Source organism: Equus caballus, chromosome 6 (genome assembly GCF_041296265.1).
Source record: "Equus caballus isolate H_3958 breed thoroughbred chromosome 6, TB-T2T, whole genome shotgun sequence".
Taxonomy (NCBI): Eukaryota; Metazoa; Chordata; class Mammalia; order Perissodactyla; family Equidae; genus Equus; species Equus caballus.
Window position 1 is genome coordinate 56,929,479 of NC_091689.1, and position 27,571 is coordinate 56,957,049.

The 27,571-nt window shown below is 37.7% G+C and overlaps 1 protein-coding gene across 13 annotated transcripts in view; it reads right to left on the reverse strand.

Annotated features, from left to right (window-relative positions):
* Window positions 1-27,007, reverse strand: part of LMO3 (LIM domain only 3) — a 75,038-nt gene extending 48,031 nt beyond the window's left edge. The window contains exons 1-3 of one of the 13 annotated variants that reach the window (XM_023643185.2): window positions 8,213-8,401; window positions 6,377-6,443; window positions 1,014-1,227 (exon numbers count right to left, since the gene is read on the reverse strand). In XM_023643185.2, coding sequence (XP_023498953.1) covers window positions 1,014-1,219 — 206 coding nt within the window. In that variant the 5' untranslated portion in view covers window positions 1,220-1,227; window positions 6,377-6,443; window positions 8,213-8,401. Of the gene's footprint in view, window positions 1-1,013; window positions 1,228-4,907; window positions 7,098-7,128; window positions 7,502-7,635; window positions 7,851-8,212; window positions 8,453-9,967; window positions 10,788-26,929 lie in introns of those variants that run through there. The other 12 variants (XM_070270000.1, XM_014740517.3, XM_070270001.1 and 9 more) reach the window with 12 other exon arrangements.
* Window positions 27,008-27,571: the final 564 nt, after the last annotated feature.

Below are 27,571 nucleotides of genomic sequence, written 5' to 3' on the forward strand. Positions count from 1 at the left end.
CATCCTCTTCCACTAACGTTAATCAAACAATATACACATAAAGGTTAAATTGCACTGAATATAACTGAATTATACACTCAGAAGCACCAAATTCCCTAGAAAACACCCTCAAAATGACCACGATGGTTAAGGAGTTACTGCTGATTGATAAATTTTGTGTCATGAGGGAAAAAAATTCCAAATAAATCGCTTGATGTCAGACTAGAAAAATGATTAATTGTGTCAAATATGAAAACCCAAATGATGCCATACATCATTTCTCTAATTTGATAGATCCTACTTTATTAATATCAGTAATTTGTAGCTGAATCAAGTCACAAAGTTCCCTGAAAAGCAAAATAATTTTTCTTAAGTAGAAGTTCTCACGTTGAGTGCTAAAGGCTGAGAAACAAGCATAGTCGGTGTCATGGCTTCATAAGCAAGAACATCTGAGTTGTCCTGAAACTTACAGTTTGGAGAGCGGCTATCATTTCCCCATAATGATGGAGGGTCTTTACTTTGTTATTTTCCATAAAGCTACAGGCAAGGCTGAAGCTGGTCAATGCTCAGTGCTATCTTTGTGATGCATTCCCACTTGGGGAAAGTTTTCAAAACTCTACATAAATATCCTAATAAATACCAGTTAAAAATTTCAAACAGACTTTCTCTGACAAATCTAAAACAGAAAGAGAGTGGAATAACTTTGCATTCTATTCAGCTTACCTTGTCCCTTATGCTCTAATAAAAAAATTGTCTGCTGATTTCTGCCAAATACATCTTTGACCTGAACTGGCAGTTTCAGTACAGGCAGGGAACAGCCTACCCCTAAATAGGAGCACTTTAGATATTGTGTTTTGCTGGCCATTGCTTAAGTAGTAATTTGCATAACAGGCACCTGGCAACATGTGGAAGACTCCCAGGTCAACAGCTTTCAGGAATAGAAGCTGGTCGTAAGGAAATGAACAAAAAAATACACTTACAAAAGTATTTTAAAAGGAATCCAGTCATCACTGGTGTGCAAGGGTAATTCCTACCTCAGATAGTCTCTGCGACAAAGGATAAGATTAGCTTTAGTGTACAGGGTGGAGCCCACCTCTCCCAAGCGACAGTCACAGCAGGCACACTTCAGACAGTCTTCATGCCAGTACTTGTCCAGTGCCTTTAGAAGATACCGGTCCTTGATCTTTCGGTTGCAGCCAGCACAACCTTTCGGCTTGGTGTCTGGCTGGACTGAGAGCATTTGTATACCTAAAGGAAGACAAAAACAAAAAAGAGAGCTGGGACTACAAGAAAGAATCCAACGATGTCCAAAGACCTCAAAACAAGTTAAATATTTAATGTTGCCTCTTTCAAGAAGGGTTAGACTTTCTGTTTTAGGGCCATACTGAAATCAAACTAAGTTTTGGAAACAAACAGGTTCAAACTTTACAAAGTCTGTATTAAATCACTTAGAAAGTCACACATATAAAGTGGTAAAAATAATGAATTCATGTTGTACATAGTAGGTTAACATTATATACACGAAGTTAAGTAATAATAAATAATTGTATCATGTCCCCATTCTCTACACAGAGCAGTTCCTGTAGGGAGAAATTGTACATAAATGGCTAACAATCTTAAAAGAAAACTGTTTAACAAATCAGTCCGTGCACAGTGTAGAGGAGTCAAAAGTGAGTTTTTCTTTATTGGTTAAAAATTTCACTTAATAGGAGCTTGATGGTGGAAGGAGAAAGCACCCTTATGGGATGACACTATCCTTACTTAGCAGTAGAGATGTTTCTAGTTACGTACACAGGGCAGTCACCCGAAAAGCTCACCAATCCTATATTACTTGTTTGCATCCAAATATTTGTTCCTGTGCCCTTGATATAAAAAGTATTCATTATGTTAAAATTTTAAGAAAGTATTTGTACTCATAGGCATCGATCAGTGCTCCTATTAATGGCAGATTACCTAACTATATACCACACGCTTTTATATAAAACTAAAGCATAGGATTATGTAATTTATTGCCATGAACATGCACTGATTTATTTTTTAGGAGAAAGAAAAAACAGAAGGCAAAGTCTAAATATATATAAAATTACACAAACCTACATACATAAATATATTATATACATACTATACTAGACATAGGGACATTAATATATTTTAGAGATATACCTCTGTCACAAATAAGGAGTCTAGCTGGGTTCTATGGGTTTTACAATTTGATGACATTTTCTCATTGAAAGGATATTTGCCTTTGAGTTTCTCCTTCTTTCCTAAGTGTCAAACACCTAGCTTTAAAAGCAGCTGGACCAACTATTCAGAGCTTGAAATTTATCAAATAACTCACTTAAGCACCATAAAATACTGTAGACATCATTGATTCCAAATTCCCTCATTTTACAAATTATGATACAGAGGCCTAAGAGGACCAAGGGACCCGCTCAAAGCCGAACAGTTAAGCCCTAGACTTGGTGGCCTCCTAGTCCAGAGATCCCACTGTTATATTATGCTTCCTCTCCTCCGCATAAAGTTTTAAACTTGGACATAGAAGGATACAAAACACCAAATGTGCATACACTTGAAACAGTTTCAAGAAAAGAAATGCCAAACTATAATCTGGAGCATTTTCTGCGTATTTCCCTACTCCAAAAGAACTAAACCTTCTTCAGTTTCCTCTGATGCCTTATGTTGAAGGCTTCACCTCTGCTATCTTCACAATCCTTTTTTTCTTTTATCACATTGATAAGAGACATCAAGGCACCGTACCCTCACAGCTGAGGAACTTTTCTAGCAACAAATAATACATGAATTGCACATAAATATTGTGAGGATGTTGAACTTGCATTAGAAAACTTCTCTGGTAGAGTAATGGAATAGGGAATGGCAGGGAAGAAAGCCGGGTGGCTGTTCCTTCTGTATGACATGCATAGCCGTGGTCGTTAGAGCTGCAGACTAGCAGCTGGATCTGTACAGAAGAGCAGGTGGTATTCCTATAGCCCGCTCTCTGTTCCTTTTCTTTGAAGGAGCTAAGGGTCTAGTGTAGATTAATCATCACCCTTGATAGCTCAGCTAAATCTTACTCTCTAGAACTTCTAACAAATGAAGTTCTTTTGATCAGAACTAGTTACCGTCTTCCAGAAAGGTTCCACAAGAAATGAATCCCATTAATTACAGTACAGAACATACCCAAGTGCCTCTTAACCATATACCTGGGGGAGGGGGAAATTCTGATTTACTAAATGACATTCTGGATTTCATTTCTGAAAACAGCTAGAGACATATTAAGAGTGGTTATTCTAATTATCCAATTTATAAGGCTCTTATTTTATATCACAAAGCTGAAAATTTTTTGTCAAAATCCTAAGCTACATTTCCCTGAGTTGTGTCACTACCATCAAGCATGGAAGGTCAGCTATCTTTACTCAAAGTGCTTTGCAACCAAAACGAGGAATACCAACATTTGGCACAAGTAACACTACCTTGCTTGTCTTCACAAACTGTTTGTGTTGTGTTGACATTTTAATTTAGCACTCAGAGGCCAATTAATATTTGAAACTCTTACATTCTGTTTGGCCTTGGGCATAAAAGGACTTTGATATTTTCCACTCCATCCTGGTACTTTCTTTTAGAGATCACATTTGTCTTGAAAAGGAAATCTTTTCAATACTACACGAGTTAACAGTTGTAGAAAAAGAACTATTTTGTAGTCACCACGGTGCCATGTACCTAAAAAGGCATAAAGGGGTCAGCAGCCTCCCTTCACCATCCAGAAGAACATGTCTGGGTAAAGTTATGTGTTCCGAGCTGAGAAACATTTCACAAGTTGCTCATAGCACATCAGCACTCATAACTAGTTTTAGATTGGCATGTAAATTGTTCTGAGGGAAATTCTTATTGCCTCTGAGACCCTGCCATTCTGAGTTATTTGACAGTTTAAGGGAAATCATAATTAAAAAAAAGACATAAATAATAGCCTGTGCAGTGTGGTGTGCAGAAATAAGTAGAACCATTTCATTTAAACTCTGGTGAGCTTTTAATTGCCTGGATTGCATTGTGAGGCGGCCTAACGGTTGATTGCCTCCATTATGTTCCCTTGTTCTGTGCCATTCATCCGCGCAGTCTCAGCTTCAGTAGTTAACACAACAAAGTAACCACAACTCCACAACACACAGGGGTTTAAAAAAATAATCATAATAAAAGATTTGCAGCACTTAGACCCAGTCTTTTATATTTTTGGACTAACTACACATAGTGAATGGAAAACATTTTGTCCCCGTCGGAAGATACACAGAGAACAATTTGGGAGAAGGAACAGGAAGAGGGAATCCATAAAGGGGGTTGGCAGAGATGAGGTGCCTCAGGAAGATGCTAAAATGGGAATGCAGGTTCTGCAGCTGGGAGCAGTGACACAGATTAAAAGAATTTGGCCAACACGGCCATTCGATTGCCAAGAGGTACCAAACAAAAGATTTTCTCTCCTCCTGCCCATCTTCATCCTCTCCCCAGCCCCCAGCCCGGACTGGAGAACTGGATTGGGCCTAAAAGCTTGTTTCTCTCTGTTCACTGGCCCAGAGCATCCCTACAGGCTGCAGCCCCCTAAGGGACAACAATGCAAATAGATGTCCCCAGATCTCAGGCGCTGGAGCTGCTTAACTCTGTTCTGCCCCTTCAACTCCCAACCCCCCTCCCCATCCTTCCACTACCCCCCCTCCCCTTTTTGAGCAATGGAGCTGGGAACCAATTTGATTCCCTTTTTCTCCAATGCAGCTGCAAGGCTCAGAGATACTGACATTTTTCCACTCTTATCAGTTTAATTACAGTTACCATGGCAGCAAAGTGCTAGTGCTTGGCAAAGGCCAACAAGAGATTTGCAAGACTGAGTTCAATTTTGATGCAGCTCACATGCAAAATAAAAAAAAAATAAGAAACATACATACACTCTAACAAAGAATCCCTTACGGAGTTTATGCTCCAGGCTTTTGTGGTTGTGTCTTTGCAGCCACACAGGGATGATTTGCAAAGAATGTAGCAGTATTTGTTGCACCTAGCAAGATTAATTGGTTTAAGCAGCCGTCTTTCAAAGCAGTTACAACAATAATATTTCGGATCTTTCAGAAAGACACAAAAGCAGCGGAAGAGCAGGAAGGCTTCTGAGCAGCCAAGAGTGCCGAGCGCCGGTAAAGTGCATCTATGATAGATTGTAACCTTACCAAAACTTTTCTCCTTTTTCTGCATGAGTTGACTTAGGCGTGCCTGAGTTGCAGCAGCTTCGCATTGAGCACCCAGCCCAAAGGTAGACGTAGAAGGGGGTCTCCTTGATTTAGCTCAAGTGTGGACCTGGTGCGCAGCCTACGCCGAGGACCGACTATTGTGAAGCCACTTTGGGAGCGGGTCGGAGTGGCGGTAGGGGGTGGGGGAAGGGATGAGGGCGGCCAGACGAGACACGGCGCACACACAGAGCCCCTCGCAGTGTGGCAGTGTGCAAAATGATGGCGAATGACAAAGCCACATGCTTCCCTAACTCTGCCCGTAATCCTAAAATCCCAGCGGCCCCTTTTAGCTTCGTGGTAACAAATGGATTTGATTAAACTGTCACATGCGGCGTTAGCATAGCATATCATGTTCAATATGAAAAAGATCATAAATCTGACTTGTATTTCATAACAGCAATCTGGGCAGCCCCCGTAAGAATGTGCCGCATCAGTTTGAATCTCAACCTATTAGACATAGGCACCTTGTTCCACGGAACCTCTCTCTCTTCTGGCTACCCCAACCACCTCCCCCTACCCCTCCAAATTGTCACTTTTCTATCTCGTAGGAGCAACATTTTGTGCTTATGGCAGAGTGGGGAGAGGCAGAAGTGTCAACAAGAACCAAAAGATTGTCATTTCAACTCTTAAGGGAAGGGGGTGGGGGGGTCATGAATTTCAGCAAGTAAGGGGAGGGCGTCCGGAACCCCCTTAGGACTGAATCCCTTTCCTAAGGGCCTGGCCAGGGCCAACATTTCCTAATTGCAAACTCTCCCTGCCCCTCTCTCCCCAGGAGTCAGGGATGTGGAAATGCTGCAGTTCAGCGTGAACTTTGACTATTATCCACTCGAGTCGTACTTGAGACGTTCCGCGCCGCAGCCGCACTCTCTCCTTCCATCAACATCTTCCGCCTGCATCTATTTCATGTCTCATCATAAAAATAATGAAGCCTCACATGATTTAAACAAAACCGTCTCAGCAGAGCTGCAGCCCGAGTAAAAGTTGCAGTGCGGAGCTGGGCTGCAGCTCCCGTTTATGCCTCATTAGGAGAGGCTGGGGAAGAAAAAAAATACCCACATCCGCACACGCACGCGCGCACCCGCAGACACACACACCACAAATAAGCCGACGCGTGTGTACACAGCTGCTGCACTTACCTTCTCAATTAAGCGATACAGGGGGAGGCCGTTCAGAAAGCACAGTGGCTGCTTTGTAGCGCTTCTCCTTGGGAAAGGTCAAAAAGAAGCATTGTTTGAAAAAAAAAAAAAAGAGGGGGAGGGAATCTCTATTTTTTAAGTTTAAAATAATGAGGTCCTCAAGGATCCGCCAAGTAATGGTGTTGACCGCATCTGAGCCACAGGTGTCCTCCTTTTAGGCAACTGCAGTCCGAAGCTGTCTCTCTCCGTCCAGGCTCCAGACAACTTACCCCAGCAGCACGCGAGGAGCCGAGCCGAAGGAAGCCCCAGCTCTCAGCTGCAAAATGCAATCCCTTCCCAGCCAGACATAATACAGCCAAAGAAAAGGTCACTCAGTTATTACTGAGCCGGCGGAGCCCAGGCAGCGCTTGTCAAGACCACAGAGAAGCTGCTCCCTTCCGATTTAAGACTATTTACCTCTCGCCCCCACCCCTCCCCTCTTCTCTCCTTTCCTTCTCTCCCTCCCTCTCTCGCTGGCTCCCTCGCTCGCTCTCGTGTGCCTGTTCTGCAGCTCAGTCAAGTACAGCCGCCCTCGGAAAGTGCAAAGCAGCCACGAGACAGATCGGGCTTTGTTGCTAATTTCCCAGGGTGAAAATTTACAAGCCTGCGAGCGCAGTCAGCACAACCACATGCATATGCTGCTCACAAACGCTGGGGACGACCCCGCGCACAAAAAGTGACCTCTGCAGGAGTCGACTCAGGAAGGACCCTACCTCCTGGACCCGTCCAAAAGAAGTCCTGCGAAAGAGCGCCGGAGGGAAAGGGTAGGGTTCCTATAATCATCAGGGCATTTTGGACCAGGTGGCCAAATTTAAAGCAAACTGTCTTCCGAAGCCGTTTCTGAAGCTACCAATTATGGAAATTAAAAGCAAGGGAATCAAACTGCTACCAGAATACACTGGAAAAGCACACAGCCCTCCCCTTTAAGAAATGTCTTGGGGGCGGTTGCAGTTGCTCAGTCTCTGACTTCCGTGAATGAACTCTCTAAAGTCGCTGCTTAGCGGGGCAAGTCTGCCCCACAAGCCGGTCTAGCGGATGACACACTGCCCTTCCTCCCTTCCTCCAGTGGCCCAAGAACCAAACTGTGAACTCGTTCCCTATTAAACAAGATTGAACCCCTTCCCACCCTCCTCTGAAACACTTCCTGCAATTACTTGAATTTCTTACAATTTAAAATTCACATGCTAGAATGAAAAATAGCCCGGAGCCCTGAGACTAACTTGGTCAAAGAGCCATTGAATTTCTTCACCATTACTGCCCCGTCTTCATAGGCTTGTTTTTGAGGCCTTGACAGATTCTTTTTTTTCTTGAAATAGGTCCCTTTCTCTCCAACCTCTTCTCCTTTTTACTTTGCATCTGTAAAGACCACTGGCAGCTTTAAAATATCTCATTTTTCTAAGTTTTCAATCTTCCAAGTCATCCTCTCTTTTTGGCCACTATCATAACAGCCTCACCAGATTTTAAGAAGTCCTGTCAAAGGTCAAGTTTTAAAATAGTCCACATTTGAATGACACTGGCTGAACTGTTTCAAGGGCCAAGAAGGATTCGATTGTTGAACTCCAAAAAACTTTTTTTCTTCTCAGCACCCTCAAGTTTAATCTAGTTCTAGTATTAAAAAAGATCAAAGCACCCTTTTCCCCATGAATATTTAGGCTAAATGATGCTTCTGTTCATAAAGAATAATGGCACCACATTGCTAACTTATTTTTTATCCCTTCCCTTTTTTAAAGGCTCACAAGAAAATAGTATGTGGTTTGTTTCCTCTCCCTTTAAAAGGCAACAAAACTCAGAACTAACCTGAAAAATAACGAAAGTCACAGACGGCAGATTAATAAGAACCCTTCAGTTGATTTGTTCTGTACATAGGCAGATTTCTTAAGTTTGGCTTTTCTGGCCCGTCTAAGCAGGAACACATGCACCTCACCCATCCGCACAGCTCCCGCTGTTCTACCCTACCTCTCTGCTCGAGCCACTCTGAAAACACCCCAGAGTGTGTGTGTGTCTCTCTCGTGCATTCTCTCTCAGCCAATGCACTGAGAAGAAGAAAAGAGGGAGGGAGGGAGAAGTATGTGTGGGGAAAGGGAGAAATAAAATCAAAACAAATGGTACAGCTAATGAGGACAATTAAATTAATTATGTTCAAGGAGATGAGATTTTTTTTCCCTCCAACTGTATGATCTGTTACCCCTCGCTGGCAACTGCTGCTCTGTAATTCATGGCAACTGATTAGTGCATCTATGCAAATCTTTGTTTAAATCATTCAACTAATTAAATGATGGGATTATTCCTCTGCCTACGGTGACATCATTCGCAGTAATTAGTACTCTATTTGGACTGTGGCAGTAAGATTCCCGATATCAACACCAACCTGCAAAGACATTAACCATTTTGTCACCTTTTTTTAAGGGACAAACACCCAGATCTCTAATTGCATTTCCCACCCCCCTCCTTTTTCCCCAATCTTCCTTTTCCTCTCAATTTTAGTCCCCCCACACTCCCCCCACACACACTTGTACTGGCAAGCAAGGAAGAGAGAGAGAGAGAGAGAGAGAGAGAGAGAGAGAGAGAGGAGGAACTTAGTGAATAATATGCCAAACCACATGTGTAAAGGAATAAAATGGAATAGTTAACATTCAGCTCCATGCCATTCATTTTCCCCTAAAATGTAATGATAATTAGATGGGTCATAAAATGCTCTTCTTTTCATTATGACTGATGAAATGCATTAAAGCTGACAGGGTATTACCTGACAGTAATTAGGTTTTGTCATGAATTAAATTATTTGAAAGCAGGCTATCTCCCCAATCACGCAATTTACAGCAAGATTTTTTTTTTAATCTGTGCTACAGAAGAGAGAGAGAGAGATAGAAAATAGCAGTTTTTCTCTTCATAATCATATGAATTATTCACAGAAAAAAAATCATCAGAAAAACCCCGTGCAGATGAAGAGGCTTGCCACTTAATGTACTGCACAGATGTGATCATCAGCGGTTGCCGACAATGAAATATACAAGTGCACACAGTGATCTGGTGAACAAGAGGTGGAATTTAATCATCTTCTGCTGACACTTTGCGAAAAACACCATTAACCCTCAGCAAACCCCCTGTTTTCCTGGCTCCCCCCAACCCCAAAGTCTCACCCCTCCCCAGAGAGAAAAAGTGAAAGAAGAATTTGTGCTTTTGTTTACTCAGCCAAGCTAAAGGTTGGATCCAGCCAGGCAAGCAGTTTCTTCATTTCCTGAGAGTAAACTACCCAGTTTAATTACAGATCCTTCGGAAATCTTTGCAAAAGGATTGCCATAAAGAGCTAGATCTTCTTGGTCCGATTACCTTTCGCCTGTGCCCTGTTTCTGCTGCTCATCATACATTTGATGAGAGAATTTACTTAATCCACCCCCCACCCCAACCCTTATTAAAGAAAAAAAAAGAAAGGCGAGCTGTCTTTTTCAGGGATCTTATTTGGTGATACCTCCATGAGGGGAAAAAGGGAGAGGAATGACAGAATGGAGTGGAGGGGGGTGTTGAGGGGGTGATCAGATATATACTACTTACCTTTGCTCAAAGGAGATCTCCCACAAGAAAATAGTATATGTATATATATATATATGTATATTTCTAAATACGTCTTCAAGTTTTCAGCTGTCTCTTTCTTTAAAACACACCTCACAGATTACTTTTGTGTGCGGGTGTTCAATAATGATTTCTGTGGCGTCCCAAAGATGCTTCTGTTCTGTTGCCGTCTTTTTTGAGGGCAGCAGACAGGTTGTGGGGGTAGGCAAAGGAGAGCACGCCCTGAAAGTCCAGGTGCAGTCAAAGGTCTCAGTCAAGGGGAGGAGGAGGTGGCTGTGGCCCCCACCACATACACTCCCACCATCACTCTTCGAAATTCAGCCACACAAATGCAAGAAGCCTCTGCCTCTGCCTTCCTGTCTTTCTTATTGCTTCTCTCTTTCTTACTTTCTTCCCGAACTGCATACAAAACCTGAGTGGGCCAGCGCTGCTCCTCCAGTATTTAAACACCTCGCCAGGTCCCTAGTTAGCAGCTTCCTTCAGCTCATCCAAGAAGCTGACAAGTACTGTTAGAGGAGGCTGTACATGTTGCTCTAATGGACCTCATTAAGTTCTACTTACAGATGTTCTCTTAACATAATTGATCTGCGGTGAGTTGAGAGGGCTGCAACTTATTCCCTAGCCCCCAATTATGGTTGGGTAATTAGATCCCCAACCTCCAATTTTTCACATTCACCCTTCTAACATTCCAAAATATCAAAGTATATCTCTCTCACTAAAGCTCCCCCTTACCGGACTCCACTCTACTCACTGTATTGACAGTTAGCTCTGCTCTAACCTTTGTAGTGACGCCAGTTTTAATGGCGCATTCAGTCCATTGACAGAGCTGTGTTTCTTCCCCCAGCCTCTCCTCTCCTCTCCTCTCCACCCTCCCACCCTCCCACCCCCTGAACCCTCAGAAACAAAAGGGTAAAAAAAAAATCCTCTAACTTGTATAGTTGGTACTTTTGATAAAAGGTTTCGGGGATGAGCTTTGGCAGTGGCGCTTCTTTTCTAATGTCTTTTTATCTGTATTAATTCCTCAGATGAAAACTTTAAGGAACAATGAAGGAGAGAGGTAGTGCTCTGAAACGGTGAGAAGAAAAAAATTACACAGCACACCTGGGACAGATGAAGCCAAACTAGTGCTTTTATAATGCCAATCAGCAGGGCTGTTATCATCTCTCTAATTAGGAAAGCAGCCTAAAACAGAGAGCACTGGGGAAATGGTAATGTTATGGTTTTGCACTTAAAAGGAGAGACATTTCCTGCACTGTAAGAATCTAGGATTGGGGCTGACAAGTCCTTTAATTAATGGGCAGGATTCCCTGTGTGTGCAAGTGTGTGTGCATGTTTTAATTCATAAAAGTGGACAAAGGGTGCTGGGAGGAGGGGGGACGGGGTGGTGGGGAGGAGGGTGAGTCCATTAGTTTGAAGATGAACAGAGTTCATAGCTACATTCATCTTTTTTTTAACCCCCAAAGGACTGAGGTGCAGAACTGGAGTGAGTCGTTTTTTTCTAGGAATTTGAATGTTTAACTGAATAAAAGCCCAAGGCCAAAAGCAAACACAAAGTTGGAGAGCACCCATATTTCAAGTTGGCAGACAGCTGCGTTCTGGCTTCTCCTTTGCACTGTCTTTTTGGACTGCTGTTTCACACAGTTCGTCTGGGCTTTAGTTTGGACTGTTCGCTCCCGCACAGGTGACTAGGAATCTTTTTCATTTCGCAGTACTAAAGAAACATGTAGCTTCAATAATTCTAGGAACAAGATTACTCTTACTGTTTAAAAAAAAAAATGTGGCCTAGTATCCTAAGAAAAAGAGTTAATATTTGTCTTTTTGAGGGTTTTGAAATTGAACACTTTGAACCTGGCAGCATCGGGTTCTCAATACTGTTTTAAATGGCTTTTTAATGCTTAGGAAAAATTCTCCAATGACTCTAAGAGATATTTCTCAATTTCTTCTTTCCTTCTCTCTGCAATTATTGGCAAATATGCATACACTTATATATCTTGATACATAACTGCGTACGGGGTAGATGAGTTCGATGGGCAGTTGATCTGAGGTTTGGTGAGATCTTACCTGATTTATAATTTCTTTCCCCAAAATAAATCCAAAATGCTCTATTGCCATCTCAGATACACCAGTGTGCTGCCTAAAAATAGCTATTGTACTTACACGAGCAAACTAAAAGGATGCGGATTTTATGAAAGTTACAGTGATTGATTAAACAATCTTATCTTACATCGAACTAGTGCTTGACTTATAAATTTCACTATGTAAAATGAATAAGATTCTTAAGAAGAACATAGCTTATTCATTCAATTTTTTTTTTGGTCATAGTATCAACGTCTTTTTAAGGGAAACATAGCTTCAGCTCTTAAAATATTACTAAATTTAGAACTCCTAAATTTAACCTGATAAGAACTAAGGAGCTTTACAGCAGTGTTTATTTTATTTGAACATTTTGTAAACAAATTGGGGGGAAGAATAATCCTTAAAGAGATTAATGGTGTTAGCAGTTCTCTTAAAGACTTGAAATGGCAAAACAGCCTTCTTCTAAATCAAAGGAAGCAGAAAGTGAAACCAAGTAGTCTAATTTTCAATATCTCAATAAGATGAAAAGAATAAACCAAGAGGCGGCTCCCAGATTACTTTTATAATTTTTCAAGGGTTATTTTCTAGAATTTAAAACACAATAAATATCAGATGGTTAAAACTTATTTGAAAGAAATTTTCACCTCTTTTAACGAAAATCACTTCCTGAACAAAGCAGTAGTACACTACATTCTCATGTTCCTCCAAGCAGCTGGGGAAAGATGTTATATCTGAAATGTCCTCACCCAATTTATTTAACCATTAAACAACCAAACCAAGCTTTAATTCACTGATGATGTTTTCCATGGAGAATATTTTTTAAAAAGGGCAAATGATACTTTAGAAGGAAATGGGAAATGAGTTTTCACTCAGTGAGCTAGGGTGGCTATTAAACCTGAGAAATGATATTTTAGTAGGCAATACTTTACTTCAGTTTATAAGAAAGAAAAAACCAGCAAACAACAAAAACACAGGCTTGGTACATTTCTTCTGAATCAGTTCATAGGAGCAATTTGCTCTCAGCTTAAATTGCGTTGCATGAAAAAATTAAACTTTTCAGTGTTACCAATATTCTAAATGATCTCCCCAAATATTTGCTAATTCTTTACCCGCATATCACAACAGACTTGTTCGTATGTAATCACAAGTTAAGAGATCAATCCACCGCCACACCTACAAGTTTTGTAAGTTTTCATTGTTCGATCAAATTTCTCCTTCACAGTTGCACACTTCTGTTTCAATTTTCCACATATTGAACAGAATCATCAGCCACTGCTAACAGAAAACTTATCTGAGGCTTTAAAATGATAGTATCTTTTAGGAATCTGAGCCATCCACAATTCTGGCCATTGATAGTACCTCTTCAATTTGATCGAGAGATTTAAAAAAAAAAATAGTAATAATGCTTATGTGGAAAACATTTGTCACCTCTTCATATTTCAGAAACAAATTTAATATGTTTATCCTAGTTGAATTGGTTTAGAGGTAAGACATATACAATTCAAAAGAAGATGACATTTAATTTATAATCCTCAAACTGTTTCTTTGTGAGTCTGCATACTGGTTGGAAAGTTTACATCTATATATGGCTGGGAGCCAAGTAGATAGGCAATGCAGTTTGCCAAAGGAGCTAAGTTTAATTCAGATCATGGTCTTCCTTGTCTTTCTCTTAGTACTAGATTGCCTAATTATCTCCCGCCTCCCTGTCCCCCCAATAAATGGCTATACGGATTTTCAAGCAAAGTTTCAAGTATACGTCATTTCATTTGTTAGGCCCTCTGAACTGATATAGATAATGCAAACTTAAAAATATATCCATTTTCCAAGATTAGAGATAATGTACAGGAAACATTATATGCTACGGTGATTAACATACAGAAGCTTCTGGAAAATGGTACCAATTATTATATTCAATATGGCCCAGCTCAAATTTTTTCACTCCTCAATGAAGAGTCATTAGTATTGTAGTTAATCTTCTCTGCTACTGTGCATCTGTAATACTTTGTGTGCTTTGTTGGAAGTTAATTATAGTCGGTCTGTATTGCTTGCTATAGTCTGAATGTTTGTGTCCCACCAAAATATTTCAATCTTAATGCTCAATGTGATGATTTTAGGAGGCAGGGTTTTTGAGAGATATTTAGGTCATGAGGGTGGAGCCCTAATGAATGGAATTAGCATTCTTATAAAAGAGACTCCACAGAGATCCCCCACTCCTTCCACCATGTGAGGACACAGGGAGAAGACACTGGCTATGATCCAGGAAGAGGGACCTCACCCAAATGTGACCATGGTGGCACTTTGATCTTGGACTTCCAGTCCTCCAGAACTGTGAGAAATAAATTTCTGTTGTTTGTAAGCTACTCAGTCCATGGTATTCTGTTATAGCAGTCCGAATGGACTAAGACGCTGCTAGACACAAATCCTGAGGATACAAATTTTGTCCTAATTACCTTTGCATTCCATACAGTGCCAAGTGAAGTGCCTTGCTCACAATAGGCATTTATTAAATGCAGATTACAATGATTTGTATTAAACCAAGAAGTCACAGTCCTGATGACAATATTTAAAGTGAAATTTTGAATCCAGTTATTGATAAAAATAACAACCTAAGCATATTAAAATTAGATGCTGCTTGACACTAGTGTTTAGATATTTTTCACACCATAGACAGTTTCAGAAAGCTTTACTAGAGCATGATGTAAAGGTTTGTTTTGTCACCTGTCTTTATGATTATATCATGCAGGACATACATCTCAGTGTCTGCAGAGTCTATCACAGTGCCTGACACATTGTAACCACTTAATAAATGTTTGCTGCCTGAATAGCTAAATGGAAAAATAAGAAATGAATAGGAAGACTCAAAGGATAGTATAGCTAAATAAAATTGTCATTACTTCAAATCATTAGCTTTGTAAGACTAGTGAAAAAGGAGACAGAAGAATGGAAGTCAGTGGAATTTTCAACACAAGCTAGATTCACAACAGTTTCCTGTGATGTACAGAAATTTTGGGACTTTTGGAAGGTTCATAGTGGTAAGAATGTTTAGACCGATGATATTTATTAGTTGTTACTATCAGGTAAAAGTGACACCTTTAAGAGGCTTTATAGTGAAAGAACATCTAGGGGAACTTATTTTAAATAGTCCTAGGATGTAACTTTTGCTAATCATGTCTTAAGATACTTAAGAAAACACTTAAGAAAAAGACGAAACATGGCATCAAGTCTCAAATAACCTAAGGCTAGAATCTGGGAAGAATTTCCACTAACCAATGGTAGGTCAATTTTCTTGGCCTCCTTGGGTTTCATCTCATGACAAAGAGAACACCTAAAACAGATAAGAAGACACTTTGTAGTTCCCTCGTGTTATTCCTGTGGATACCCAGGGTGCATACCCAGGGTATATAGCAACCAATGAGAGAGAATACACATATGTTGATTTTTGATGTCTTTAAGGGTCTATTCTCAGACCTTCCCCACCTTCCCGATTGCCATCTTTCTTACCATTCAGACAGTGTGTCTTTCAGAAACAGCGGGGCAAGAGCTACAGAGTGGGACTACTGGTGATTTCTCATTGCATACTGACTGCTTCTCTCTCCATAAGCAGAAGTCTGAAGATAGTGACAAAGATATCCTGGATAAGCGAACGGCGGGACTTTTAGATTGTGTCTATTATATCTTCTCAGAGTTTCAGAGGACGAGACAGGAGGTAAGAGAAATTGTCACCTCAGTAGAGTGAAAGCCTGCTAGAAACAGAAAATTTTATTGCAGTCTGGGCACCTCAACTTCCTTTTAAGTTGTCATTTATTCATCAGAGAATGTGGCTCAGGGTAGTCCATCCATCCTATATTCTGAGAGTCACTGAGTTTAGGAAGTGTCCCATTCAATAATTTGTAAAGAGGGAGAAGAAAACAAAAGAATAAGCAATAAAAATTACTGTGGAATAACGGAAAAGAATGATAAACTTGAGGGCTCAAAGGAAGAGTATGTTTCTAAAATTGATTTCTTGTAAGACTCACCAGAACATTCTGACTCTTGTTTGCTATACTCAATAACATGCAAGAAGAATGAGCCTCCAAGAAGCAGGAACAGCAGGCAATAAAGGATACAAAAAGGAGTTAGATAAGCTAAAGAAGAATTTCAGCAAAATTAAATGTATAATAGGAAAATTAAGGCCCACATTTTAAAAGGCACTGGGAATACTGAACTATAGTAATGATAATACAGGAGCATGAATCAGTGATGTGAATGTTGGACGTGGGAAGCTATCCTAGAATGTACAAGAAGAGATGAAAATTATGAAAGAGAACATGATAGTTAAGAAGACCTAAAGTGGAGCTTTAATATGTGACTAATTATACACAATATGTGTTCCTGAAGAAGGAACCAGAACATCTGAAACAGAAGTCGTAAATAAAGATATGATAGAAGAAAACTTGACCAATGGACCTGGATATGCAGATTTGAGATACTTTACTAAATTCAAAATAAAACAATGAAGGAGACCTACAAAACTCATATTGACAAACTTTTGAATTGCAGGGGAAATGAATAATAATCTAAAAACTGTGAAGTATTCAAATAAGGGGAAAAATGAAAAGAAAGGAATATTCACAAAGGAAAAATGTATCCAGCTAGCTTCAGACGTGCAACCGTAAATATTCTAATGAAAAATGAAAAAATCTAAGAATTTTGAAAGGACAATATTATGACCTGATGATTTCACATCCAAACAAGTTATATTTTCTTCTATAATGATCACTAAATTATGATTTCAGATGCATAAGTGGTCAGAAAAAGCGCATTTATGTAACTTCACAAATTATTTGAAGAGTTGCTCCAAATTAATCTCAAAGAATCACACTTAAAAACCCAGAAATGGGAGAGTTGTGGCACAAAAGGATGTTAATGTTTTCCTGTCTCTATTTGATCAGAATGTCTGGAGTCCCTTTACATAGTGCATTGGTAGGATGATTGTGTAAGCCAGAACTTCTTTCATTTGTTGCTTTTCAACGCCCACCCCTTCACCATCACCAGGAAATGTATTTCTCATACCTCATTCTTCACTCCACAGTTCAGATGAAATTTCTCTTTTTTTATTTTGGAAGATTAGCACTGAGCTAACATCTGCCACCAATCATCCTCTTTTTGCTGAGGAAGACCGGCCCTGAGCTAACATGGGTGCCCATCTTCCTCTACTTTATATGTGTGATGCCTGCCACAGCTTGGCTTGACAAGCAGTGTGTAGCTCCGCACCTGAGATCTGAACAGTTGAACCCCGGGCTGCTGAAGTGGAACGTGTGAACTTAATTGCTGTGCCACTGGGCTGGCCCCCAGATGGAACTTCTCGTTTGGTCCCATGACCTAGGAGCTAACCCGCACTTGTGAGATGGCTAAAAAATTATATTTATATGGCTGAGACATTATGCTTTGCAGAGAATCTGTTTGCTATACATAAAGTAATATATTGGCAATTTTTTTTCACTAATTTTTTTCTCATTAATGAGGCCTGTATTATGAGTAAGTTTGTTTTACAAATTAGGAAACTGTTCCTCAAGAAGGTTAGTCGACTCTCTTAAAACCCTACGCTTCGTAAGAAATACATTTGAATTTGCATCTTCTGACTTCAAATCAGATATTTACTCCATGACTTTTCTAATTTGACTGCCTCATGGATTTTCAGAAAATGGTATTTTATATTATATTTTTTATTTCATCAAAAAGAAATAATCTTTATGTCACTTAATATTTGCAATTAGTTTAACCTATATCGTTCAACTCTCAAGTGTATAATTATCCTCCATAAGGATATTTACATCTGAAAAATCACTCTTGTCATTTCCAGTTGGTGTGATAGATTCCAGACTGCTTTTTTTGACATCTATTCTCTTGATTACTGTTAATCAGATTACAGCACAGCACTACAATTTTTGAAGTGAAATTTGAGAACCATTAGTTTTAACTACAGTAAAACATTTTACAAGACAAATTTTGATATAATTTCACAACTGTGAAGATTTGCTAGACTAGTACAAGGAACTCCTATACATATTTACCCAAATTCACCAATTATTTGTATGTTGCCCCATTCACTTTATCATTCTCTTCTCTCTCTCTGTATTTATATATATGTGCATATTTTCCTTGAAGTATCGAAAATACATTGGAGACATCATGTCCTTTCACCCTTAAATACTTTATTGTGTGTTTCTGGGGGAATAAACCCAGACATTCCCTTACGTAATTAAAACTCAGTTATCAAAATCAGAAAATTTACCATCAAAAAATACTGTTATCGAATCCTTAGTCCACATACCAAATTCAGTAACTGTCCCATTAAGATCCTTCGTAGCCCACCTCCCTCCTTTCCCTGTCAAGGATACAATCTAGGCTCATGCATTGCATCTAGTTGTCATTTCTCTTCTTTTCTTTCCTTATGGAAAGCTTTGAAATCCAAAACACATTTCTTTTCATAGTCAGTGAAAGTTGAGGCAAACCAGTTGTTCACTATCCTGTTTTACACTCAGACTTATCTGGGGAAATTTATAAAACAGTTTTTCTATTCCCACACCACTCTTACTGGCTCAGAATCCTAGGAAAGGGATTGCTCCAGACCTTTTTTGATTGGTTGTTTGTTTTGTTTTGTTCTTCAAAAGATTTAGCAATTCTGATGATCAGCTTAGAATCGCTGAGGTTGAAGAATGATAAACTTGAGAGAGGACAACCCTGCTGGAGCTAGTAGTAGAGAAGAAATAGTGGAGGATAGAGAGGAATGAACAAAGGAGAAGGAGGACATAAGAGGTGGAAGACTTTCCATCAGATACTGAGGAATGTTTACCCCAAAAGCATAGCTAGTACAGACAGCTCTGGGGAGAGTAAAACAAAGAGGTCCAGTTGACTTTTATAATTTCAAGATCCGTGAAAGCAAATTGTTTCTCAAACAATCATGAGCTATTCTGCAAGAAATCATTTCTGTAACCATGTAAATTTGAAGAACAAAATTAATCCAGTTTCTTCCTCAGAGCCTTTAATATATTAATATTCATCATAAATCTACAAGAGTACAAAGCATTCGCCCAATTTGCTAGACCACATAACCCTTTTTGGAAGATAGCCTGTTAACATCAGTTTCATTGTCTAATTGCCTTTAGAAGTTGCACTGAATTCTGAAAAACTGCACCATATAACCCAGCTCAGATATCCTTAAGATTGATTCAGAAAGGTAAAATTATAAAGAAATACCTTTTCTTCTCTTGTTCTTAGTTTAGGATTACATATAAGTAAAGGAAAACTGATACAACAAAGTCATACAGACAAAAAATGGTGAACAGAACTATACATGAACAATTCAAATGGCTAATGAGGAAGAGTATAAATGATTAACAACATGAAGGTGATGATTAGCCAGGTCAAATAAAATGTACTGTGAGGCAAAAAGTGCGTGATGTTGAGACCTTTACTCCTAAGGATTATTCTGCTTACCTCTCATCACTAGGCTATAAGGACTAATATTAACTTTTACAAACTTTGTTTATTAAAAGCTCTAAGTCCCATTGGAGTTCCCATAATTTTTAAAATTCCACAAAGGTAAAAAAAAATCCAATAAAGTCTGAAAATCCTAGTTAGTTTGAATAAGAGACTTGGTACCTTTATATCGCCTCTAAAAAGAAATATTAGAGTTTTCCCTCTAGTGAAACCAAGGAACATAGTCATAAAAGAATACGGATTGGCATTCTGGATTATCTCCAGTATTGCAGTTTAAGGAAAGCAAATACATTTTTATACTTTTAAGATTCTGTCATTATTACATTATTACTCATGTTACTCATATTATGGAGACAGGGTGGGAATTGGCAAGAGGCTTTGACTTAACTGTGCTTTGCTGGTGGTTTTCTTTCTTTTCTTTTTTAACTTTATTGAGGGATAATTGACAAATATAATTGTATATATTTAAAGTGTACAACATGATGATTTGATATACATACAAATTGTAGAATGGTTACCAAGATCAAGATAATTAGCATGTCCATCACCTCACATAGTTAATATAGTTAGCTCTTTGTGTGTGTGTGTGTGTGTGTGTGTGTGTGTGTGTGTGTGTGTTGAAATGCTTAAGATCTATGAATTTGCTTGTGTCACTTGTATTTAGCTAAGAGTTTGCTGGGGCTGGAACATCCAAGATAGTTCCTCATCCTCCAGGGTCTCTCCTCCATAAATCACCTTTCTAGCTTGAGCTTCATCACACCTCTACTTGCATCATGCTTGCCACTGTCCCCTTGGCCAAAGCAAGTCACATGGTTAAGCCAAGCCTAGAGTGGAAAAGGACTATAAGCATGTAAATACCACGAGACATGGTACTTTAAGAGTCACCAATGTAATAGCCTGCCACAAGGGAGAGAATTTAGACGTATTTCTGTCTGTGTTGGCCAATCATTTACATCTCATCATCCATCTTCAAATACTGCTTCTTTAGGTAACGGATGAAGACAGTAATAAAGAAGATGGGTGTACATTTATAAAAGTGCTTAGAAATATTTTGGGACATATACAAATTTTGTGGCTAAGGAAATTCATTACTCTAATTAGAATCACATGTTATTTGAATAGCCAAGACTAGAACTGAGAGTTGAGCTCTTTCTAGTATATTGCCACTAAAATTAATATGATAGTTAATATCATAATGTAGTAAAAGAAATTTGGGGCTAGGAAAATTATACACAGAGCTGCCATTAAACTGTGTGCCTTTTAGGATGTCGTTTAAATTTTCTAGGCCTCAGCTTTTGATACATTAAAAGAAATGTCTTGAGTTGGATTACCTCTTAGCACCCTTCCAGCCCTAAAATTTGTCATGTCCTTAAAAATTCTTTGAGTAGCATTAGAAACATGCAAAAACTAAAATATAACACAGATTCCCTCATCAATTAGTCAGCTGTGCCAGGGATTGTGACAAATACATAAACATTGATTTGTGGTTATGAAGATTCTAATTTAACCAATTGGGCCCTTGTAGCTGCCTATTAAAATCTCAGTCACAACAGAAAACATGGTCAGAGGGTGTTTCCATGGTCTATATTCTCTTAGATATCACCAGATAGCATCATGATTAGAACTCACTAATAATCAAGGTTCCTATATGAGGCCTAGAGGATACTGTGTATAAATCTGCAAGTATTATAATTAAACAAAGAGAAAGAGGGTTTACATTGTCTGAAAGTGATGGAAGTCAAAAATGCTTGGTAATCCCTGGTCATCAAAGATAGAGTACAAGAGAGTATTCATTTTGCATTTTGAGAGTTATTTTCTTGACTTTTCTACACTTAGATATTTTTTACACTTGATCTGCCCTTCATTACTTTCTTAGTCCAGAAAATCCTACGCATACTAGTAAGTCTGGATCTGGATTTATCTTCTACAGGGCATCTCCCTGACATTAAGTCTGTCCTGCTCTCCCCCTTCTTGTAACACTAACTGTGCCACTCCTCTGGCAACTATTTGGCACTGTTATGCATTGTAATTCAGCTGCTTCCCAAAAGTGTGTTTTTCTCCATAATCAGACATAAAACTCTTTTGAGGACAGAAGCTGTGTCTAACATTTCTTTTGCATTCCTCTTGGCAGCATAGCATACGCTGGGCACCTGGTTGCTGCTCAATAAATATTTATTGCATGGATAAATAAAGTAGGTTACATCAGGGAGCAGGGTGACAAGGCAGATGGTTCCCAAATGACAAAAGCCCCACTTGTTCCTCCTAGAAGTGATGGCATATTTTGATAATTTTCCCATAAGATTCCAGAAAAGTCTCTAAGAACTAGAATACACAGTTAGGGAAACTGGAAAGTAGAGATCTTCTTTTCTTGGAAATTGTAATGTACAGTTCAGCAGGATTGCACATACAGGTTTCCCTGATTCCCTCCAAATAGAAAATACACCTAAGCAGCACAGCACAGGAGTGAAATTTCAAGCTTTCTCTCATGTGTGTAGAAAGCCACATGGTGGCTCCCACCACTAGTGATTTCAGATTTGTGTAATACTTCTGTTTTGACTTTTTACAACTTCTCAAAGTTGTTGGCTATGTATTTTGTATACTGTTGTGTATTCAAACTGTTAGTGTGAAGACTATTACTTCTGAACTTTCTAGAACTGAAAGGGACAGAAAACAAAAAGATAACGCAAATAAAAATAATGCAACATACTGCTAATGATTTTAAATCATCCTGACACAACATTCCTAAATATCACGTGAAATTATTGATAAGTTTGAAAAGATATGCCATATTGCAGTACTAATACAGTGTCAGTAGCATTTTTTAAAATAGTCAACAATGTTTAGTATTTGTTTATACATATGGCATGCATTTTAGATGTAACAGCCGGGAAAACCTCATTATTATAGACTTCGCTGGAAGATCTCTGAGGTCCCTTCCAGCTTTAAAATGCTGAATATAATTCAGAATTTATGATAATTTGAACTGGGCTAGGCTGAAATTTACTTTTGTATGATCTATGAAGCAAGGATTTGCTAATAGTGTAAACAAGATTGCTTGAGGCTTTTAACCAAGCTGTTCTTAAAGATTTTAACACATTGTGTGATACAAATGGGTCTGACTAATTTCAAATGATTCCCACCTATTTATTAAAGCACGCAATGAAAGTCTGTTACTTAGAAGTGCTTTTATTAGCAGCTAAATTTACTGTGTGAATTTGAAAGTAATATATCTGCATTTCTTATTAGAGTCTATAGTTTATTTTTTAATTCAGATTGGTTTCTTCAAGGGTGGAATATATCAATGAAGTTTATCTATAATCAGAAATGACTATTTAAAACACAATAGTCTATTTCAATAGTTTATTTTTACTTCTTCTTTATTGTATCTGTTCTTTATCACCTTGATCTATTTTAAAAATATATTTATTAGGCATTGATATTATTTCACTGCCAACCCAGGTGAGATTGGGCTTTTCTGGCAACCTAATTACTTTTTGAGGAACATTTAAAAGCCCAGAGCTTCTTATATTTATCTAATATATAATTCTAATATCCGTTTACAACTCTTCAAGAGTACAATGAATTAATATAGAAACTGTAAGATTAGGTTGATTCCTATAAAGTCTTAGTTTTTTTTTAACAGGTTGTCATCTTAATTTGGTTTTCGTGATGTTAAAATAATTCTCCATGTATATAAAGGCTAAGAAATAGTCTACACTGTACTGGGGAACTGAAAATTTACTCTAGGCAACAGGGTTTGACAATTTATTTTACTTAAAAATAGCAAAAATTCTTCTAAAGATCTGTACAGACTGTACATATGCTGTGCTTTATAAAAATGAATTTAAAAAATATGTAATCTGTAAGATCTTATACATTTTAGAATGATAATTTGAAAATCTTTGAATTTAAAATGCAGTGTAGGAAATATTTGGTATCACTTGCTATAGCTAAAATATGAAATCAGTTCTACCAGCAGCCGTCTCCATAAAAATCTCTGTGGTCTCCCTCTGCAAGCATATTTTCCAAATACCATGGGTTTTCCGGGAACATGTAGGACAGTGGAACTTTACAGCACCATTGGCTAGATTCGAAGGCCATGGTTTATACTAATAGGCAATAAAGCTTATGATAATATCAATGACGTATGATTCAGTGCAAGACTATTATCTCTATAGTGCTTTAAACATTTCAGAACATTTTAAACATGTATTATTGCAGTTTTCAGTTAAATCACATTTATTAAATATCTGATGTATTGCATGTCTTGGCCTAAGTGCTCTGGATACATTACCATCCTTGATCCTCAGAAGAACCTGTGGAATAGGAGCTATGATTATCTCCATTTAATAAATGGGGTAATTGAGGCCTTCAGAGAGAGAAAATAACTTGCCCAAGAGATGCTCAAGTATGTGGCAGAGGAAGCACTTGAATACACATCTATCTGTCTTTAAAACCTGTGCTCTTATCCTTCAAGTTACATATTGCCTTTCTGAATAAAGGTTTTTTATTTATTTTTCTCATGATGTCACTTGCACTAGTTATGTTAATGCCTTAATCACTCCATGTAGGAAATACGAATAAGTCACTAATGTTGTTAAACAATGAGAGATATTTTTTGAAAAGTCATGGAATTATTCTATTGGAAGAGGTGAAGGAACTAGTCTAAAGCCTTAAATGTTTTGGATAATGGTCTAATAAAATTTGAATATAGCTATTGAGACATTTTTTTGCTCGTCAGTCCAAGTGGGCATCTTTTAAAATTCCATCTGATTCCATCAATTTTTCAATGTTCAATTCTCCCTCTGAATTTCTTTATACCAATGAAACGACTTCTTGTATCTCATTCAGTTCAGTACCTCTCCTTCATGCTGGTTGGTTGGAAAGGGTGAGTTTCACTCATTGCGTCTTAACATAAAGGAAGTGCAATGATGTAGAAAATATAATCTTTTGAAGAAATATTGGTTTCTAGAGATTCTAATCTACTGGGCTTAAAATTTAGTGATCTCTAAATTGAAATTTAGTGATCCTTTCCTGCTTCATCTTTCTCTTTTTGTTCTCTAAAGTGAGTATTACTCCGGATTTTGCAATGTGTCATCGAAACGCAAATAGCACCGAAGTCGAAGCAAACTACTTTGATGCTACCATTTTAATCCCAATGGCATTTTGGCTTGGTGGTTCTTAATAAATGAACTTGCTAGAAATAATCAAAATAAGATGAAGAAAGGTTATACCTGCACATGAAAAAATTTGTTATTAACTAAAAAGAGATGAAGAATAATATCTTATTGAAATATTTATGTACAATATTAGATCCAGGAAAATTTATCTTGGTAGAATAATAACCCCAAACAAGCCATCATAAAATATAATTATTAAAAAGTTTTGATTTGGACAAAAATTGATTTATTAATCAACTGATACCAATGAAACATTTTCAATAAAAGAAAAATAATAGAAATCAGGAAATTATTTAACTATAGTATATAACAATTTGATCATGGCGTTAAAATGGCTTAATGGATTTATTCTAAAGAATACCTAAGATATTTATTCTAAAAAATGAATAAAAATGTATCAATGTTTCCATAATGATAAAATATTTATGTTTGTAAATAGGGAGTCAAACTATCAAACTGTCAAAGTTAGGTCTCAAAATATTAACCCATCAAATGGTGGTGTAAAAACAGCAGGTTCAAAATATTTTGTATTCTTCCCAAATCTATAGTTTCCATTCCAAAATTTTCTCACTTATAAAGTGAATGTGATAATGATAAGTGAATGTCCTGCTTACAAACTCATGGGATTTTTGTGGGGATCAAATGAGGTGAAAATTATAAAAGTGCTTTGTTAAATTCAAAACATTATTTAATGGCAATTATTATTTTAAAATCCCAGTTAGACATTCTTAGGTGAATGCGTAATTAATACAAACTGAACTTATAGCATATTCCCCAAAACTTAATCTCTTTCTGTGACTTCTTTACTCTGTCAATGACACCACAGTTCTAACAGATCTTCAGGATTTGACAGTTGAAAGCTCAGAATTCCTTGGGATTCCTTCTGCATCATACCCACAGAAGCCGAATAGAACTGCAAGTCAGTCAGACTACAGATGCCACAAACAAATAGGTGTCACACCTCAACTGCTGCTCAGTTATGGACGTATTCCATTTTATATAATAGACACATTTCTAGAAGTTGCAGAAATTTATTTTTTTTACAAATGAAACTCTAGACTTTATGCAAAAAAGTGATTTTAAGGAGTCTACTTTGAAATTTTGGGTAGGGTGAAAAATTCATTGTCACTGTAGATTCGTCTATATGTTCTATCATTAAAACATGACTCACGAATGTTTTCCTTTTTCAGAGAAACTCTTGTAAAGGACATGCCAAATGTAGTTCATTGAAGAGTTGCTTCTCTGGCAAAGCGAGCATTCGATGATCCATTGAGTTATTGTCACTGTGGTTATGTGGTTTGGTTTTCTACTTTATATTAAACCTTAAAGCTTTAAATAAATGAATGTGATTAATTGAAAGTTTTAAGCAGTAGTAAAACAAGGGCAAAGAAGAAGGAACAAAGAGTTTTCTTGTACTTTATATTTGAGGCAGTGCAGATGACATTTAAGATATAACTGTAAGGGACAACTAAATTATAGTGACCATAACGTAGCTGTGTGGTCAATTTTATTTTCAGTGGGACTTGGAATAAAACAGTATGTCAGTAGAACAAATTTTGTTACCCAGGATAACTGTTGAACATATTTGAGTGAATTCAATGTGTGTCAAAAAGGCACATTAATTTTTTTAAATAATAAAACTTTAAAAAATGATAATAATGCATGTTATTAAAATTGGTGCAATAGAGTCATCTCAAGCATTTGCTTTCTTATGATAGGAAATTTTTCTTATTTGTAGTTTTTTTTCACATGATTTCATCATTTCTTATATATTCTTTAGAAATTTCTAAGAATATCAATGAATCCACATTGATGTGATTATAATCAACTTAAATAACACGGTCTTTGTTCAACTGTACAGTTAAGCACATACTTAAGCTTTCCTATGTAGCTACTGAAAATAAAAAGTGAGAGACCCAAGTCTTGGGTTTTCTGTCTGACTAGTATAATAGAAGTCAAATCAATGCATGGAAAATACTTTAAAATATCACAATATAATTCTTTAAGTATTTTAATGAAATCTAGGCCTGGCAATAGGTAAGGATATAATTCAAAAACAATGAAGGCATCTAGACTAATAGGACAAGCCACATGCATTTAGGTTATAGCTTTTAAGATGAAACTATATGGATTGCCACGTTTCTCTGTGGAGTGGGGGAAGAAGCACAAAAGAAAAGAATTAGAACAAAAGTTTTGTATTACTCACCCAAAGCTGCTTTGGACCAAGTGGGAATCTGAGTGGTACAAGCAGCACCTTGATTTTTTTAATGCCTAAACCAGATATGGAAAGAAACCAATTCTCTAACGAATGATATTAGTCTGTACCGGTCTAAGAGATAACACACATTAGCATGTTGAGTCACAACGTTATTTCCAAAGTGTAAAGTTCAAGTGGATAGTGGTGATAACCAAGCTGACCTCCGTCCCAGCAAAATACATGTATTTTTCATGAAATGGTTGAAGGTTTAATGACTAAAGTTATGTTTTTATGTGTTTTTTAATTTAAGTGATCAATTCTTCTGTATATTACAGAAGTGACTATATAGTCTGGATTTCCAAATCAGTCTAGATTTCATAAAGATGGTCTCTTTTAAATGAAAGCAAGTCTCTAAATGTATAACTAAATGTAATTTACTCTTTAAATTTGTCGTGTGTAATTAAGTTTACAATGATAAAGAAAAAAGAAGTCTGTTATCAGTCATGCCCTGGTTTTAGATCTAGAATATATGGACATTTTATCTATGACTTAATATCGTAATATTTTAATTTGTGTTTTCATTAATTACCGGCATATATTGTACCTTTTACACTATTAGTTGAACTATAATCTTCGAGGTCCTCAGCTATC